At 37.2% G+C, this 19,825-nt stretch overlaps 1 protein-coding gene across 4 annotated transcripts in view; it reads right to left on the bottom strand.

Annotated features, from left to right (window-relative positions):
* Positions 1–19,825, bottom strand: part of VRK2 (VRK serine/threonine kinase 2) — a 99,232-nt gene that overhangs the window by 54,315 nt on the left and 25,092 nt on the right. For all 4 annotated transcript variants that reach the window (XM_052648495.1, XM_052648497.1, XM_052648494.1 and 1 more), the window contains exons 3-7: positions 15,379–15,428; positions 14,633–14,702; positions 12,477–12,564; positions 11,180–11,285; positions 9,893–9,985 (exon numbers count right to left, since the gene is read on the bottom strand). In XM_052648495.1, the coding sequence (XP_052504455.1) occupies positions 9,893–9,985; positions 11,180–11,285; positions 12,477–12,564; positions 14,633–14,702; positions 15,379–15,428 (407 nt within the window). The remainder of the gene's footprint in view (positions 1–9,892; positions 9,986–11,179; positions 11,286–12,476; positions 12,565–14,632; positions 14,703–15,378; positions 15,429–19,825) is intronic.

The raw sequence follows: 19,825 nt of genomic DNA, 5'->3' as shown, positions 1-19,825 counted from the left end.
TTTTGTTGTTTTCAATAAAAACACTGAAAATCATGAAAGAAGGGTAAGGGTGTACACTTCGAGAATCTTAAAACTTCTAAATCTGGACAGTGTCAGATGAATTATCAAAAAATAGATGCTATTAAAATGCAGGGAAAGTAATGAGAAGAATCAAAATAATTTACAATAGGCGTTTAGACTTTCAATGGGACTATTTTTAAAGAAAAACATTATTTAATCCCACTGTGAATATTTTTGGGAAACTTTCCCCAAGAAACCAAACAAAATAAAAACATCCCAGAACATCAGTTGTGCCCCCAACTGACTATCTGGGACATGACTTTTGATTATTATCCTTGTCAGAATCTTACCATTTCACCTTAACTAAGAAGGCTGCTATTTTTATGCAAAATTTCTTTGACTCTACCTTCCAGTTTTACCTCAATCCTTATAACCCTTTTGCTTTGACAAAGGCTGTATAAATGCCAACTTTTCTTGCCTTTTCTTCATGTCAAATCATTCAACATCTTCCCTCTCTAATTTTGAATTTTTTCCCACTTATTTTTTTTCCCAATAAATAGCTTACTACTTAAGTTCCTTTCTCCATTGTTTTAATTAAAAACATAAACACACAGAGAACTAATATTTAAAACTATAAACCAAGAAAACTTTCTGGAAACAAAAAGCTTAATTAATGTATCAAAAGGGCCCATAAAGTAACTGGGAAAACCAATACACAGAGATCTACTCTAAAACATATCCTGGTAAAATGATTTAATTCAGTTCAGTCGCTCAGTCGTGTCCAACACTTTGTGACCCCATGGACTGCAGCATGCCAGGCCTCCCTGTCTATCACCAACTCCTGGAGTCCATCCAAACCCATGTCCATTGTGTCGGTGATGCCATCCAACAATCTCATCCTCTGTCGTTCCCCTTCTTCTCCTGCCCTCAATCTTTCCCACCATCAGAAAGTGAAAGTGAAGTTGCTCAGTCATGTCTGACTCTTTGCGACGCCATGGACTGTAGCCCACCAGGCTCCTCAGTCCATGGGATTTTCCAGGCATGGATACTGGAGAGGGTAGCCTTTCCCTTCTCCAGAGGATCTTCCCAACCCAGGGATTGAACCTAAGTCTTCCACATTGCAGGTGGATTCTTTACCAGCTAAGCCACAAGAGAAGCCCACTTATGGCAAAGTGGGAATAAAATGGCTGGATTTACACTCCCAGTGTAGGCAGGATAAATAAAATAACAACTTAAAAACAAACCTGCTACTAGGGGACCTCTCTCATGGTCCAGTGGTCGAGAATCCACCTCCCTATGCATGATGTGTGTTTGATCCATGGTCTGGAAACTAAGATCCCACATGCTGGAGGGCAGCTGAGCCCCCATGTCACAACTACTGAAACCTGTGCGACCTAGAACCTGTGCTCCACAAGAGAAGCTACTGCAGTGAAAAACCCACACACCACAACTAAAGAGTAGCCTATAGGCAGCAGCTTCTGCTTCTGTTAGGTCCCTACCATTTCTGCCCTTTATTGAGCCCATCTTTGCATGAAGTGTTCCCTTGGTAGCTCTAATTCTCTTGAAGAGATCTAGGGTCTTTCCCATTCTGTTGTTTTCTTATATTTCTTTTCATTGATCGCTGAGGAAGGCTTTCTTCTCTCTCCTTGCTATTCTTTGGAACTCTGCATTCAAATGGGTATATCTTTCCTTTTCTTCTTTGCTTTTCGCTTCTCTTCTTTTCACCACTATTTGTAAGGCTTCCTCAGACAGCCATTTTGCTTTTTTGCATTTCTTTTTCTTGGGGATGGTCATGATTCCTGTCTCCTGTACAATATCATGAACCTCCATCCATAGTTCATCAGGCACTCTATCAGATCTAGTCACTTAAATCTATTTCTCACTTCCACTGTATAGTCATAAGGGATTTGATTTAGGTCATACTTGAATGGTCTAGTGGTTTTCTCCACTTTCTCCAAATTAGTATGAATATCAATAACCTCAGATATGCAGATCTACCACACACTTATGGCAGAAAATGAAGAAGAACTAAAGGGCCTCTTGATGAAAGTCAAAGAGGAGAGTGAAAAAGTTGGCTTAAAGCTCACCATTCAGAAAACTAAGATCATGGCATCTGGTCCCATCACTTCATGGGAAATAGATGGGAAAACAGTGGAAACAGTGGCTGACTTTATTTTCCTGGGCTCCAAAATCACTGCAGATGGTGATTGCAGCCATAAAATTAAAAGACGCTCACTCCTTAAAAGGAAAGTTATGACCAACCTAGATAGCATATTCAAAAGCAGACACATTACTTGGTCAACAAAGGTCCATCTGGTCAAGGCTATGGTTTCTCCAGTGGTCATGTATGGATGTGAAAGTTGGACTATAAAGAAAGTTGAGTGCTGAAGAATTGATGCTTTTGAACTGTGGTTGTGGAGAAGACTCTTGAGAGTCCCTTGGACTGCAAGGAGATCCAACTAGTCCATCCTAAAGGAGATCAGTCCTGGGTATTCATTGGAAGGACTGATGTTGAAGCTGAAACTCCAATATTTTGACCACCTGATACGAAGAGCTGACTCATATGAAAAGACCCTGATGCTGGGAAAGATTCAGGGCAGGAGGAGAAGGGGACAACAGAAGATGAGATGGTGGGAGAGCATCACCGACTCAATGGACATGGGTTTGGGTGGACTCTGGGAGTTGGTGATGGACATGGAGGCCTGGTGTGCTGCGGTTCATGGGGTAGCAGAGTCGGACTTGACTGAGTGACTGAACTGAACTGAACTGATAGGCAGCAGCAAAGACCCAGCATCACCAAAAATAAATAAATAACCTACTATAACCTAAATAAACTTCAATATAACCACACGTCTACTATAATGGCTTAAAAAAATTTTTACAACTAATGAAGCCCAAATGGTGGCATGTAATAGAACAGCTGGAATTACCTACATTGCCTTTGGGAATATATTATGGTATAATCACTCTGGAAAACAATGTGGCTACTTCTTTTAAAGTCATACATACACATTCACATGGGGCTTCCCAGGTGACACTGGTGATAAAGAACCCAACTGCCAATGCAGGAGACTCAAGAGGCACAGGTTTGATCCCTGGGTTGGGAAGATCCCCTGGAGGAGAGTGTGGCAATCCACTCCAGTATCCTTGCCTGGAGAATCCCATGAACAGAAGAGCCTGCTGGACTATGTTCCATAGGGTCACAAAGAGTTGGATACCACTGAAGCAATTTAGCACACATACACGTTCACATAACCTGAGAATTCCATGCCTAGTTATTTACCCAGAAGTTAAAATATATAACCTATACAAAAACCTGTACGTAAGTGTTTCTACACCCTCATTCATAATTGTCAAAAACTGGAAACAATACAAATATCTATCCAGAAGTAAACAGGAAAGAAACTGCAATAGTTTTCAGTGGACTACTACCTATCATTAAAGAGGAGTGAACTAGTAACAAACTACAGCACGGATCAACCTCAGAAATATGCTAAGTAAAGGAAACCAGACACAAAGAGTAAAAACCTGTAAGTCCATTTACATGGCATCGCTAAAAATGTTTAAAAAAAAAAAAAAGGCAGAAATCATTGCCTCGGTGAGAGAAGGGGACTGACTGAGGATGATAGAAATGCTCTATGTCTTGTGGTGTTGGTTATACAATTTACATGTGTAAATACACATCACACTATACATTTAAGAAGATGATTTTATTGTTTGTAAATTGTATTTCAATAAATCTAACCTTTAAAAAGCAGGCACACTTTTAAAGGCTTTTAATATATATTTCCAAATTGCACTTCCATTAACTTGATTTCATCTCCTACTCTCATTTAATTTACATTCCCACTGGCATTCTACAAGTGCCTGTACCCTCATCAGCCTGAATGTCATCGGACCATTATTTTAGACTTTTCCTATTTGCTAAGTTCTTTTGAAATGTTGCCTCATTGTTTTGATTTGTACATCTCTCAGTTGTTAGTGATGGGGAACTTTTTTCATCTATTTCTCAAATAGTTCTATTTCTTCTATGTTGTTCATTCTTTTCAATCATTGTTTTAAGAAACTATTTGTTGTTTTTTATTTTATTAATTTTTGAAGAACTTGCTATATATCCTAAAGTTTATCTGTCATAAATACTTCTCAGCTTTTCATTTGCCTTTCCTTTTCCAACTTTTTAAAATATACAGACACCTTAAAATTTGAAATTTCTCCATATTTTCTAAGATTTTAGGGGTATTTTTATTAAGAAATTTCTCTCTTCACGTACAGTTCAGTTAAACACCCAGCTAAATGCTATTTTTTTAATACGCTCCATTTTTTAACTTTTTAAATCTCTGCTGATGCACTGGCTGTTAGCGACATGTGGCTTATAAGTTTAAATCAATTAAAATTAAGCTTCCTCCCTAGGTTTCTTCTAGATGCACAGTGTCAGGTCTTCCATTTAAGTCTTTGAACAATTTTGAGCTTATTCTTGTATATGGTATAAGAATCCAAGTCTACTCATTTGCATGTATATATCCCATTTTTCCACCACCATTTATTGATGAAACTATCGTTGCCCCATTGAATATTCCTGGCACCCTTGCCAAAGATTAACTGATCATATCTGCATTACTCTAAGTTCTGTTCTGTTGCACTGTGTCTGCTTTTATCCCAACAGTATACTGCTTTGATTACTAGAGCACAGCAATATAGTTTGAATCATGAAGTATAATGCCTCCAGATTTGTTCTTTCTCCAGAGTGCTTTGGCTTTTCAGGGTCTTTTTTGCTTCCATATACATTTGAGGACTTGGTTTTTATTTCTGTGAAAAATATTACTGGACCTTTGGGAAGGACTGCACTGAATCTGTAGACTGCTTTGGGTTCAGTTCAGTTCAGTTCAGTTGCTCAGTTGTGTCAAACTCTTTGCGACCCCATGAACTGCAGCACGCCAGGCCTCCATGTCCATCATCAACTCCCAGAGTTCACCCAAACTCATGTGCATGCTTTGGGTAGTACAGACATTTTAACAATGTTAATTCTTCCAATCCATGAGCACTGGTTTTAGCAATGATTTTTTGCAACTGAAACCAAAGGCATAGGTAACAAAACCAAAAATATACAAGTAGGACTACATCAAATGAAAATGATCCCTCAGAGCCAAGGAAATCATCAACAAAATGAAAAGGCAACCGATGGGATGGGAGAGAATACCTGCAAGCCACATATCTGCTAAGGGTTAACATCCAAAATATACAAGAACCCATAACACTCACTTGCAAGGCAAAATAACTCAATTAAAACACAGACAAGGGAACCTAGAGAGACAGTTTTTCCAAAGAAGTCATACAAATGGCCAATAAGTGTATGAAAAAATGCTCAACATTATTAATTATCAGGGAAATGAAAAATCAAAACCATAATGAGACATTACCTCATACCTGTTAGAAGGCTATTAGAGAGAGCAAATGTTAGTGAGGGTTTGGAGAAACGGGAGCCCCTGTACAACTGTTGGTGGGAATGTAAACTGGTACAGTCATTACAGAAAACAGTATGTGTGTGCATGCATGCGTGCTCAGTCATCTCTGATTCTTGCAACCCCATGGACTGCAGCCCACCAGGCTCCTTTGTCCATGGAATTTCCCAGGAAAGAATATTGGAGTGGATTGCCATTTCCTACTCCAAGAGATCTTCTTGACCCAGGATCAAACCTGCATCTCTTGAGTCTCCTGCATTAGCAGGTGGATTCTTTACCCACAGTGCCACCTGGGAAGCACAGAAAACAGTATGGAGCATCTTCAGAAAAAAAAACTCAAACATTAAAAACTGAATTACTATATGATCCAGCAAACTACTTCTGGATATATAGCCAAAGGAAATGAAATCATTGTCTTGAAGAAATACCTGTATTCCCCTGTTATTGCAGCATTATTAAAAGTAGCCAAGACATATAAATAACCTTAGTGTCTACTGATGGATAAATAGATAAAGAAAATGTGCTAAATATATGCACAATCAGTCATAAAAAGGATAGAAATACACCACTTGCAACAACATGGATGAACCCAGAGGACATAATGCTAAGTGAAACAAGGCAAGACACACTGAAAGACAATACTGCATGATCTCACTAACATGTGAAATATACAAAAAGTAACTTATAGAACCAGAGTGTAGAACAGTAGTGCCAGGGGCTGGTGGGGAAGGGAGCTGGAAGAAATGGAGAGATATTGGTCAAAGAGTACAAACTTTTAGTTAGAAGATGAGTTAGGTTCTGGGGATCTAATGCCCAACATGGTGACTACTTCAAATCTGCTAAAAGAGTACATCTTATGTGTTCTCACCATAAAACAAAACAAAAAGCAACTATGTGAAGTGATCGGTGTGTTAATTTGATTAATCATTTCACAGTACATACATATAATAAATCATCACTTTACATACCTTAAAAAATTCATGTTGTGCAACTTAAACATATGCAATTTTTGTCAATTAAACCTCAATAAAGCTGGGGAATACCAGACCACCTGACCTGCCTCTTGAGAAACCAATATGCAGGTCAGGAAGCAACAGTTAGAACTGGACATGGAACAACAGACTGGTTCCAAATAGGAAAAGGAGTACATCAAGGCTGTATATTGTCACCCTATTGATTTAACTTATATGCAGAGTACATCATGAGAAATGCTGGGCTGGAGGAAGCACAAGCTGGAATTAAGATTGCCGGGAGAAATATCAATGACCTCAGATATGCAGATGACACCACCCTTATGGCAGAAAGTGAAGAGGAACTAAAAAGCCTCTTGATGAAAGTAAAAGAGGAGAGTGAAAAAGTTGGCTTAAACTCAACATTCAGAAAACTAAGATCATGGCATCGGGTCTCATCACTTCACAGCAAATAGATGGGAAACAGTGGAAACAGTGTCAGACTTTATTTTGGGGGGCTCCAAAATCATTGCAGATGGTGATTGCAACCATGAAACTAAAAGACGCTTACTCCTTGGAACGAAAGTTATGACCAACCTAGATAGCATATTCAAAAGCAGAGACATTACTTTGCCAACAAAGGTCCATCTAGTCAAGGCTATGGTTTTTCCAGTGGTCATGTATGGATTTGAGAGTTGGACTGTGAAGAAAGCTGAGTGCCGAAGAATTGGTGCTTCTGAACTGTGGTTGTGAAGACTCTTGAGAGTCCCTTGGACTGCAAGGAGATCCAACGAGTCCATTCTAAAGTAGATCAGTCCTGGGTGTTCATTGGAAGGACTGATGCTGGGAAAGACCCTGATGCTGGGAGGGATTGGAGACAGGAGGAGAAGGGGACGACCGAGGATGAGACGGCAGGATGGTATCACCGACTCGATGGACATGGTTTGAATAAACTCCAGGAGTTGGTGATGGACAGGGAGGCCTGGCGCGCTGCAATTCATGGGGTCGCAGAATCAGACACAACTGAGCGACTGAACTGAACTGAACTGACTGAAAGCTGGGGAACAAAGTAAGATGAAAAATATCACTAATTAGAATTAAGGTAAATTTTAAATTCAGTTCTTCAGTCACACTAGTTACACTATTTCAGAATATTTTTAGAGCAGTTTCAAATTCAATTTTACTAAATTTATAGCAAGGTAGGTAAAACTGAGCAGCAAGTTATAGTAAGTTCTCACAAAGCATTCTTCCCTCTTCCCAAATACACCCTTCCTCACTATCAACATTCCACACCACAGTATCACATCCATTACAATGGATGAATCTACAATGATGCAACATTATCACTAAAAGTCTATAATTTACATTAGGGTTCACTTTTGGTGGGAATATGCTATGAGTTTTGACAAATGTAAAATGACATCTATCCATGATTGTTTTGCTTCCCTAAACTCCTCTGTACTCCACCTGTTCATCCCTCCCTTCCCTCTAACTCTTGGCAATCACTGACCTTTCTGGTGTCTTCATAGATTTGCCTTTTCCAAAAGTTAAATAATTTGAATTACACAGATTTTCAGTTAGTAATACACATGTAAGCTTCCTTCATGTCTTTTCATGCCTTAACTGCTCATTTCTTTTTAACGCCAAGTAATACTGAATTGTCTAGATGAGCTAGTTTATTTATCTATTAAAGGACATCTTGGTTGCTTCAAGTTTTGGCAACTATGACTAAAGCTGCTATAAACATCTCATGTAGGTATTTGTGTGGATATAAGTTTTCAACTTCTTTGTGTAAATACCAATGAATTCAACTGCCAGATCATATGTTATAACATGTTCAGTTTTGTAAGACACTGCCCAGTTGTCTTCCACAGTGGTCATCCCACCAGCAGTGAATGAGAGTTCCTCCTGCCCCACGTCCTCATCAGCACTGACATTGTACTACCCACATTTCAAGTGCTTAATAGCCCATGTGGCTAATGGCTACCACACTGAACAGTAACATATAGGATATTTCCATCTTCACAGAAAGTTATATTGGGAAAGTAGCTCTATTAAAAACTTAATTGTTTATACAGTGGAAGAGGAACCAAGGTGACAGCTTTTATTTTTATCTGTATAAACCCATCCCTTCTCTCATTTAATTTTGTTAGTTCTTTGTTTATACTTGTTCAGAAGTTCAAATCCTTACCCAGCTACTATGTGACCATTAACAAATTATTTAATACCCCCCACCAAGTAGATGAAGCACAAGCTGGAATCAAGATTGCTGGAAGAAATATCAATAACCTCAGATATGCAGATGATACCACACTTATGGCAGAAAGTGAAGAGGAACTAAAGAGCCTCTTGATGAAAGTGAAAGAGGACAGTGAAAAAGTTGGCTTAAAGCTCAACATTTAGAAAACTAAGATCATGGCATCTGGTCCCATCACTTCATAGCAAATAGGTGGGGAAACAATGGAAACACTGACAAACTTTATTTTCTTGGGCTCCAAAATCACTGATGATGGTGACTGCAGCCATGAAACTAAAAGACGCTTTCTCCTTGGAAGAAAAGCTATCAGCCTAGTTGGCATATTAAAAAGCAAAGACATTACTTTGTGAACAAAGGTCCATCTAGTCAAAGATATGCTTTTTCCAGTAGTCATGTACAGATGTGAGAGCTGGACTATAAGAAAGCTGAGCACTGAAGAACTGATACTTATGAACTGTGGTGTTGGAGAAGACACTTGAGAGTCTCTTGGACTGCAAAAAGATCAAACCAGTCAATCCTAAAGGAAATTAGTCCTGAATATTCATTGGAAGGACTGATGCTGAAGCTGAAACTCCAATCCTTTGGCCACCTGATGCGAAGACTGACTCACTGGAAAAGATCCTGATACTGGGAGGGATTGAGGGCAGGAGAAGGGGACGACAGAAGATGAGATGGTTGGATGGCATCACCGACTTGAGGGACATGAGCTTGAGTAAGCTCTGGGAATTGGTGATGGACAGGGAAGCCTGGCGTGCTGCAGTCCATCAGGTCACATAGAGTTGGAGATGACTGAGTGACTGAACTGAACTGAACCAAATCTCAGTTTCCTCATATTATTTCAAAAAGTGAAAGTTGTTCAGTTGTGTCTGACTCTTTGCAACCCCACTGACTAGCCTGCCAGGCTCCTCTGTCAATGGACTTCTCCAGGCAAGAATACTGGAGTGGGTTGCCATTTCCTTCTCCAGGGGATCTTCCCAACCCAGGGATTGAAGCTGAAACCTTCTGCGCTGCAGGCAGATTCTTAACCATTTGGGCCACCAGGGAAGCCCTACTTATTAATTTAATGCATTAAATTAGATAAGCAAGATAAGATAAATTATAACACTCATCATGTTAAGTCCTCATTTGCAAACTCTTCCCAGTCAGGAGTTTGTTTTCTGAATGTCTGTCTCAGTACGGTACTTTGAGGATCCTTACTGAAGGCAACAGCTTAATACTGTATTTACCCGATCTGGATTTCTGTAGCCCAAGAGCAGATTTGCCGCTTTTATATCACCGTGAACATATTCATTTTCATGTATATATTCCAGTACATCCAACTGTGAAAAGAAATATATACAGTTATATTGATGTCAGTTTAGAACTCATGATCAACCTGAACATTTTGAATAGAAAATAACACTTTTTTTTTCATATTAACAATTACAAAGTGATGTATTTCCCAACTGTGCATTTGTCTATTCTAAAATTATCACATGTTCTGGTCACGCATCCTGGGGAAAAGTTGCATAAAAGGATTCTTGAACACCAAATGTTTTAATGTTTTAAGGGCACCTGTGATAGAAAGGAAGCCAAGACTCAGCAATACCTGTGTGACACTCCCAACAGTCTGATGCCCAAATCTTCTGTCCAAAGAGGAGAAACATAGCAAAATCGGAGAACTGAAGTGAAATAATCATGACGCCCACTCAGCAACTCCTCACTCAAGCAATAATTATTAAGTAAGTTTTGAGGCCCCCAGAACAAAACACCATGTCCATTACCACAGAGAAAGCCATTCTCCCTCTGTAGAGCAACAGAAAACATCTATGCTTCCTCTCTGAAGCCCTTGAGACTTGCATGTTATCTACACCTAGTGCTCAAAAACATCTGCTGGCTGGCTAGAGGATGAGTGGGAAAATTAATGAATTCTATTTGCCACATCCCAACCTGGCAGGAGTAGTCTCATTCTATCTAAAATGGAAAAAATAAAATGAAGCTTAGGCAAACCAAACACCAACAAGATAAGACAAATATGTGGTACAAACAAAATGTGTACATGGGTGCTAGTAAGATTTCATTGCTTCTTATTTGGCAAAGTATATATTGATATTATTCACTGCCACATTAACGACTGCCACCATCCCAAACTCATAACAAAAACTTTATAGCACCCCCTTATCACATGTGTGATTGTCATAAAAATAACTGACAAAAGAGAGGTTATTCTTATAGCAATGCAAGCTTGTCCTGGTATGTAAAACAAAGCTGTTGGCGGGGGGGGGGGGGGGGGGGTGCGGAAATCAGTAGAACCAAAGCCTAATTGAGTTTGTAGTGCCAAACACAGCACATTCTGTCACTTACAGAGCCCACTGTTATCAATTTCACCAAAATAGCATCTACTCTCAATAACTGACATTTCTAGGGCAATAATCCTTCATTCTCTGATAATTCCACAAAGGGCAACAATTTGTATGTTGTAACAAGTAAATAATCTGAAAATGGAGCATGGGAAATAAGTCATTCTTTCTTACCATTCGGATACCTAGCTGCAAGACAGTTGACTTTTTAAAAGTACCATTCTGGTCTGAGATCTTCTGCAAATCTATTCCCAGTCTTTCCATTACCATAAATCTGTAACTATAAGAAGGAGAAGTCAAAAGGAGATGTTAAAACAGCAATGCAGAAACTGTCCACTTATGAATTTGAAACAACAGAAAAATGCCCCCAACCTAACAGTGAAGAATGATCCAATCTGAACTAACTGAGAATGAATGTATATTAATAATCTTGGCCTTTTGCAGTATTTACTTTGCAGATAGTTTCTGAGTAGAAGAGCAAGCTGTGCCGAGCCACTTACATGATCTTAGATCATGAAAAGAGGAGTCTTTCTAAATTAGTCTTGAACTTAATTTATTTTGATTCTACTACCTTCTTGATGTATGGCCTTGAGCAAATTATTTTCCCATACAGAATATTTTCTTTACATTTGTTTCTTGACCTTATAAAATCATATTTACTTTCTCTATACATTTATAAACTTGTGTTTTTTCAAATGCACTTCTTCCTTTTCTTTTCCGTTTGAGACCTCCTCCTCTTCTTCACTTCCCTTCACTTACATACTCACATCAGCCCCTGTTCTCTATCTATGTAGCCACACACAAAGGCATATAGAAATTTTTACATCTGTTTTATAAAAATGTGATCTTCTTATAAGAACTTTTTTGCCTCACACTTTTTTCAATACCTCATTGAAATCCTTCAAAATCAACTGGTAGTGCTCTAACTGATTTCTTTAATGGGCTACATAGTATTATATGGTATGGATGTACCACTAAGAAATGGGAAATGATGGGATATAACTTCTAAAATAAGATTATATAAGGACTGTGACTTTCTTCTTGGATGCATACTCTTGTGTGTGCTCTTTGTCCTCTCTTTCAATTACTGGAAGCTGGCTGCTATGTCTTTTTGACACTCAAGCAGCCAACAGAGAGACCTACATAGTGAGGAAGTGAGGCCTGCCAACAATCATGAGTGAATTTAGAATCAGATCTTCTTAGGCCTGCCAATAGCCACGAGTGAGCTTCCTCAGTCAAGATGACTATAGCCAGAAGACATCTGACTACATCCTCATGAGAAGTCCTGAGCCAGAACTATCTAGGAAAGCCATTTTTACATAGATAACTGACCCACAGAAACTAAGATAATATTAGTTTGTCATTATAAGCCACTACATTTGAGGTAACTAGCTATATAGCTACAAATAACTAACAGACCACATAAGAAATAGTTACAGGACAATATCTGATGATAGCAATTCCATTTTACCTTTTTCCCTTGAATTCAGTAATGCCAGATCCATAAAACAGAGGAATTCCCAAATAATCAAGCTTTTTGAGTTCTATCCATTTTTTGACTGTAAAGACAAATTTAACAGGAAAAAATATATATATTTTTAGAAAGGTATTTCTTACATTTGTGTAGATGCTTAAACTTATTTAGCTAACAAATAGAAGTTAGACCTTCCTAAAAATATTTTTTAATCAAATATATCTAGCTAACAGTTTCAAATTTTATTTATTGCAATAATTAACAGATAATATTAAATACATAATACAGATTTCTAACATTTAAAAAGTCATAATCACTATACTCAATACTCTAATAATCTATATGGAAAAAGAATCTAAAGAAAGTACAGAAGAAACTAATACAATATTGTGTAATAACTATATTCCAAAAAAATAATAAATAAATAAATAGAATATGCAACAAAAACAAAAATAGTCATAGTCATAAAATTCACTGATATCATTTATTGCTTCTCACCCTATTAGCTAAGATCAAGTGAGCATGGGGGCTTCTCAGGTGGGACAGTGGTAAAGAATCTGTCTGCAATGCAGGAGACACAAGAGACACAGGTTCGATCCCTGAGTCAGGAAGATCCCCTGGAGCAGAAAATGGCAACCCACTACAGTATTCATGCCTGAAAAATTCCATGGACAAAGGAGCTTGGTGGGCTAGTCCATGGGGTTCTCAGTCGGAGACGACTGAGCAACTGAGGACACACTATCCAAATGTTTCTATCCATTAACAAAATTCATTCCCTTATAGGCTTGTTAAATTTTTAAATTAAAAAAAAAATATGATAACTACCAAAGGAGCAGTAGAAAGACAGCTTTTTCTTTCTTATTACTAAAAACCTAAAACCAGAGTAGCAAAAAAAAAAAAAAAAAATGGGGCTTCACTGGTCACTCAGTGGGAAAGAATCCACTTGCCAATGCAGCAGACACAGGTTCAATCCCTGGTCCAGGAAGATTGCACATTATCGCAGAGCAACTGAGCCCCTGCCTCACAACTACTGAGCCCATGCACCCCAGAGCTTATGTTCAGCAACAAGAGAAACCACCATAATATGCACAGCAAATAGAGATAGCCCCCACTCACTACAACTAGAGAAAAGCCCAAGCAGCAACAAAGACCTGGCAGAGCCAAAGTAAGATGTTTTTTGAAAATAGAAATTGGTCAGGAGAATCATCTTACTCTGAAACTATATTGTACAGAAACTATTTTGATTAAATTTTGTTTAAAAAAAAAAACAAATTCACTTAAATAATCAGGCAGCTTATTTAATTTTTCACTTTTCTACCAAATATGCTTAATGTTTAAGACAGCTCTACTGATAAACAATGAAGTTTAATGGATTCTATGTGTCACTCTGACATAGTTTAAGCAGTTAGTAGACTACAGTCTTGATGTTCAGAAGGTTTTATTAAAGAAAACAAAGTTAATTATTGAGGTGAGACTCATCATTCTTTTTCCTAAACATAATGTAAATGACCTTGATTATATAGGCATTACTCATATCAATTTCCTTCAAGCTTTACAAATCCATCTGTATCATATCGTTTTTACAAAACACTTCTATTCTTCTTAGCCTTGCTCATATTTATTTCATAGTCTAATCCTCTAACTGGTAGTTCTTATATCTGATATTCAGCTCCAATTAATTTCCCAACATACAAATTTTCAACATTTTTAACTTATTTTCTAAATCATCTTAATGTTTATTATCATTTTCATACGGTTTGGCCTAATCTATTGTATGGTCATTCCTTTAATTTATAATCTACTGCCCATTTTAATGTCTTTTCTTTATATCCTTTCTCTCCAAATGGTTTTTTGCAAAGGAAATAATTTCATCCTATCTTTTACACCTGAAGAACTCTCGGTGGCTTCGATCAACAATCCAACATTTTATGTAAGGTAGCAAATAACTTCGATTTGAAATATATAACCCATTATGTACATAATATCACTATTCATATACCTCTGTCATTTTTACATAACAATTAACTGATCATTTTACAATAAAAATTTCCAATTGAAAAAGATTTTCCATAAGGCCAGAAAAAGACAAAAATATTGACTCCCCCTTAGCAAACATACATGTGGAAGTAGCTTACTTTACTTATTTTACTTACTACAGTCTTTTTTTGCTGCTCTTTGATAAAATTTAAGTTCTGAAAATAATGGACCGTTTTCTTGATATTCCTATAAAAGAAAAGAACAATTGATTTTATTAGAAAAAAAATTTTAAAGATGGAATTGGTATTTCAAATGTGAAAATACGAGTATACATATATAATAAATAATAGTACCTGAATCACAAAAATCTCAAGATTTTCTCACTAAATAAAGAATCTAATTTTTAACATTTTGTAATGCTATCACTATACAGTCTTACACATGAAAGCAGTCTTCTTATGGAAAGAACTTACTAAAAACACAAAATTGTACACATACATAGACACTCATGTGTACTAACATGCAAAACCGGGTGGATACACTGCAAACTACCTTGGTGGTTCATTCATACATGATACTTTTACTGAGTTTCTCCTATATTTCATTAATTATACTAGGCACAGGGGATGCAATCACAAATAAAACCTCATTCCTGCCATTATGGACTTCACCATCTAGAACAGAGAGGAAAAGAGGAGAAGATAGATATCTAGATAAGATACAAGGATGATAAATGTCAATGAAGAAGAACAAAATTCCCTAGTCTTTAAATTTTTATAATGTAAAAATATATAATAATGTTTGTTGTGTTGATCATAAAATCATGAAGACTAAGATGAAAAACATTTTTACAAAAATGAAATAAAGCAGAAAATAAAAAAGTCAAATGTATGTGAAACATAAATTTAAGAGCAATACTTACCACTTTTATTACATGTCTTGCATCTTTATCTGGTTTATTTGTGGGGAAAGCTGCAAAACAAAGACAGTGAGGGAAAAAAAATGGTTGTTTCCAATTCCTGATTGTTTACTACGTCCCAGACACTGTGCTAAGAACCTCTTATGGTACCACCTCTGTTTTATACAAGATCCTTCTTAAGGTTTAACAAGTTGAATAATCTGCTCACTAAGTAGCAGACTGGGGACTGAAATTCAAATCTGACACCATAGCCTACACTCTTTACCATAAACCATATTCAAATATGCAAACATGGAAACCAGTAGATTATATTGATCATATAGATCCAAATGCAGGGGAAACTATTTTCTAGACATATAGCATTAAACCCCAAAATGATATACAGTATAATCTATTCACTCCATTTTGCTAAATTAAAATCTATGATAATTCAAAGTGAAAACTGATTCATCTTAAGTAGAAACTTCAAAACAACTTTTACTTGGCAAAATTCTAAAGTAAATCAAGTTTGAAAGAGAATAAAGTAAAAAAAAGTTGATTGCAACTATGAAATTAAAAGACACTTACTCCTTGGAAGGAAAGTTATGCCCAACCTAGATAGCATATTCAAAAGCAGAGACATTACTTTGCCAACAAAGGTCTGTCTAGTCAAGGCTATGGTTTTTCCAGTAGTCATGCATGGATGTGAGAGTTAGACTGTGAAGAAAGCTGAGCGCCTAAGAATTGATGTTTGTTTTTTTTTTTTCTTTAGATATGTTACTGAACTGTGGTGTTGGAGAAGACTCTTGAGAGTCCCTTGGACTGCAAGGAAATCCAACCAGTCCATTCTGAAGGAGATCAAGTCCTGGGTGTTCTTTGGAGGGACTGATGCTAAAGTTGAAACTTCAATACTTTGGCCACCTCATGTGAAGAGTTGACTCACTGGAAAAGACCTTGATGCTGGGAGGGATTGAGGGCAGGAGGAGAAGGGGACAACAGAGGATGAGATGGCTGGATAGCATCACCAACTCAATGGACTTGAGTTTGAGTGAACTCCGGGAGATGGTGATGGACAGGGAGGCCTGGCGTGCTGCATTCATGGGGTCGCAAAGAGTCAGACACGACTGCGCGAGTGAACTGAACTGAATGGTCTTTGCTTCCTGAGGTAGAAGCTGGTAGAAACTCCCTGCTTCTATTCTGAAAGCAAGTTGCCAGAACAGCAGAACATAAGAAACATAAAAGCACAAAAGGAAACCGAGAGTTTTAATTCGATATGTAACTTATTACATTGTAAGTGGGGGAAAAAATATCCAACTAGTCCAATGTCTTATTCTTTGCTGATTTCAATCCGTATACCTTTACCGCTTTATAATCTGAATCTGCTCTTCATATGATTTCACATGAACATAATCATGTGTTGACATAACACTTGAATCATCCCCACACTTGTCATTTGATAGCTATACAATATTCTCTATAAACTTCCAAGTCAGATTATATTGGAGGGCCTAAATTCAAAATCAATTGACCAGAAGGCTCATGGAGATGGACAGTGAACAAATAAATTGTCCTAGTGATCAAGGAGGTCTCATTACAATAATCAGTTAATTAATTAAACAATTCTACTGTTAACCAAAACACATTCTAGGTAGTGAAATTAAATAATGACAGAAAACAGACAAAGTATCTGCTTTCACAGTCTAATGGAGAAATCAGACATTCATCAAATACTCATAGAAAAGTATAAAACCAATTAACGTAAGTGTTACAGGGAGAGGAAGATGGCACAATGAGGTAGATGGTGTAATTTAACTTATATAAAAGGGAACACTTGTACAAGCATAGTTGGAGAGATAGTAAAGGGCTAGATGAAAATCTAGCTAAGAATTTCTGTCCATAAAAAGTTTTAAAAGCTTGAGGTGTCATTTAGGACAGAAGTGAAGTGAAGTTGCTCAGTCGTGTCCGACTCTTTGCAACCCCGTGGACTGTAGTCTACCAGGCTCCTCATCCATGGGATTCTCCAGGCAAGAATACTGGAGTGGGTTGCCATTTCCCTTCTCCAGGGGATCTTCCCAACTTAGGGATTGAACCCGGGTCTCCCACATTGCAGGCAGATGCTTTAACCTCTGAGCCACCAGGGAAGCCCAGGAAACACATAATTAGATTTGCATCCTGAACAGATCAATACACTATAGTGTGGAGAGCAGACTGAAGGGGAACCAGAGTAGATACACAGAGATCAGTAAGGATTTAATTTTGATAGATTAGAAAAGGGAGGTCTGTAGATTAGATTCAAGTATCAATGGCAGATAAAGAAAAGTAAGCAGATTCCAGAGATTTCACAAGGTGAAACTGATAGGACTTGATCATGGAGGGAAAGGTATACAGTTTGGTAGGTTACAGCTGACAGATCTATTGGAAGTTGAGAAGAATGATCAAGCATGGACAGTGATAGTATTGAAAGTAGTCACCTAACAACAAAGACACAAAGATAAATAAAGTAAAAATCACAATAAATGCAAGGGAAAATTCTTAAAAATATAATCATAGTGAGACATATTAATGTTTCTCTGAGAAAATTTTATCAAGTGCTGAAACTATAAGAATAGGAGCATGTTGAATGATGTCATTAATAATTTAAATATAGATTTCTATTTATATTAATTTATATTAATCTTTTATCTATCCTCTGTGAATTGTAACTTGTATCATTTAAAATATTCATCTTTGTTTCATTTAAAAATAAATAAAATTTAATTTAAAAAAAAGTAGTTTCACATCTTCATTTAAATTTCTGAAGGGGTGTCTGATGACCTGAAAAGGCATGCATTGTACACATACATGGTATTTGCCTTCCTAGCATCTCTTTTCTATCCATTGGAAACTTTCTCTGATTTTTCCTTTGAGGAATCCAACCTCAAACTACCTATGTAGACCTAGAAGGGCTGCGATCATAGTGTATCCTCCCTTACATTCCAGAGATGGGCACATGACCAAGCCTGGCGATCTGCAATGTACAAGCCCATTGGCCACCATAACTAGTTCAGAAAGAGCAAAGTGCTCAACTAGGTAGAAAAGTCTTCCCTAGCAGTTGATGTAACTAAGCAACACAAGACAGATGATAAACTTTTAGGATACCAAAATCTTAGAAATATCAGTGATCACTTTTCTCTGGTAAATGGAAAATAAAGCCTGAAAATAAAATCCAGAACTGAGAAAAGTAGGGTTAAGGCAGGGAGAGAGAAAAGAGCCCTAGTGACACTGCATAAGCCCTGGAGTACTCATACCTAAAGCCAAAAATGTCCTGTACTTCTCACTTACAGTTAATAAATCTCCCTTTTGATTAAATTCATTTGAGATTCTGAAACTGGCAACCGAAGACTTACACAGACTGCAACAATTGAGTGTTCCATATGTAAGATTATTTTAAAGGTACTGTGTCATAGTTTAATGGGCAGTGTCAGGCATTACATATAAAGCAGATCATCAGTTCAGTTCAGTCACTCAGTCGTATCCGACTCTTTGCGATCCCATGAATCGCAGCATGCCAGGCCTCCCTGTCCATCACCAACTCCCGGAGGTCACTCAAACTTTCATCCATAAAGTAGATCTTACATAAACAAAAATAACAATTCATGAGGAAGATAATTATGAACTTTCAAGCATCTAATAGAGACTTAGGGTTTCCCAGATGGCGCTAATGGTAAAAAAGCTGCTTGCCAATGCAGGAGACATAAGAGACAGGAGTCCAATCCCTGGGTCAGAAAGATTCCCTGGAGGCAGGCATGGCCACTCTCTCCAGTATTCTTGCCTGGAGAATTCCATGGACAGAGGAGCCTGGTGGGCCACAGTACATAGGGCTACAAAGTATCGAACATGACTGAAGCTACTTAGCAGCACACACAGTGGAGACTTAATATACATATATAAAATTATGATGAATATTATAATCAATAACATCTTTGATTTTTTAAAAATGTCAATAATAATAATAAATTTGAGTAGATTAAGCTCACCAGCTAAAGAAAGAAACTTTAAGGTTGTCAAAAAATAAATAAATGTATACTATTTATAAGACAACTAAAACTTAGTGATGCAGAGAAACAAAATAAAAAGATAAGAAACTAATTAGCTGAAATTAGCTGAAAGAAAGCTGGAAAAATCATGGAAGATTTTAATACAATTTCATAATGTATAGGCAACCAACAAGAATAAATTGAAACAATACAATTAACAGTTTTTATCCAAAGGCCACGTTAAAAAAAAAAAGAATATATTTTTTTTTCAACCTGACATAAAACATTTTTTAACTGCCCATGCTTTTACCAAGAAAGTAGGCTTCATCACCAATCAAAAGACAGGGTGATTGAATGGATAAAAAAATAAAAAGGACCCAACTATATGACATCTACAAGAGATTTGTTTCTGATTCAAAGACACACAAGACTGAAAGTGAAGGGGTAGAAAAAGA

Source organism: Budorcas taxicolor, chromosome 11 (assembly GCF_023091745.1).
Source record: "Budorcas taxicolor isolate Tak-1 chromosome 11, Takin1.1, whole genome shotgun sequence".
Classification (NCBI taxonomy): domain Eukaryota; kingdom Metazoa; phylum Chordata; class Mammalia; order Artiodactyla; family Bovidae; genus Budorcas; species Budorcas taxicolor.
The sequence above is the reverse complement of the archived record's forward strand: the minus strand, read 5'-3'. Positions and strand labels throughout refer to the sequence as shown.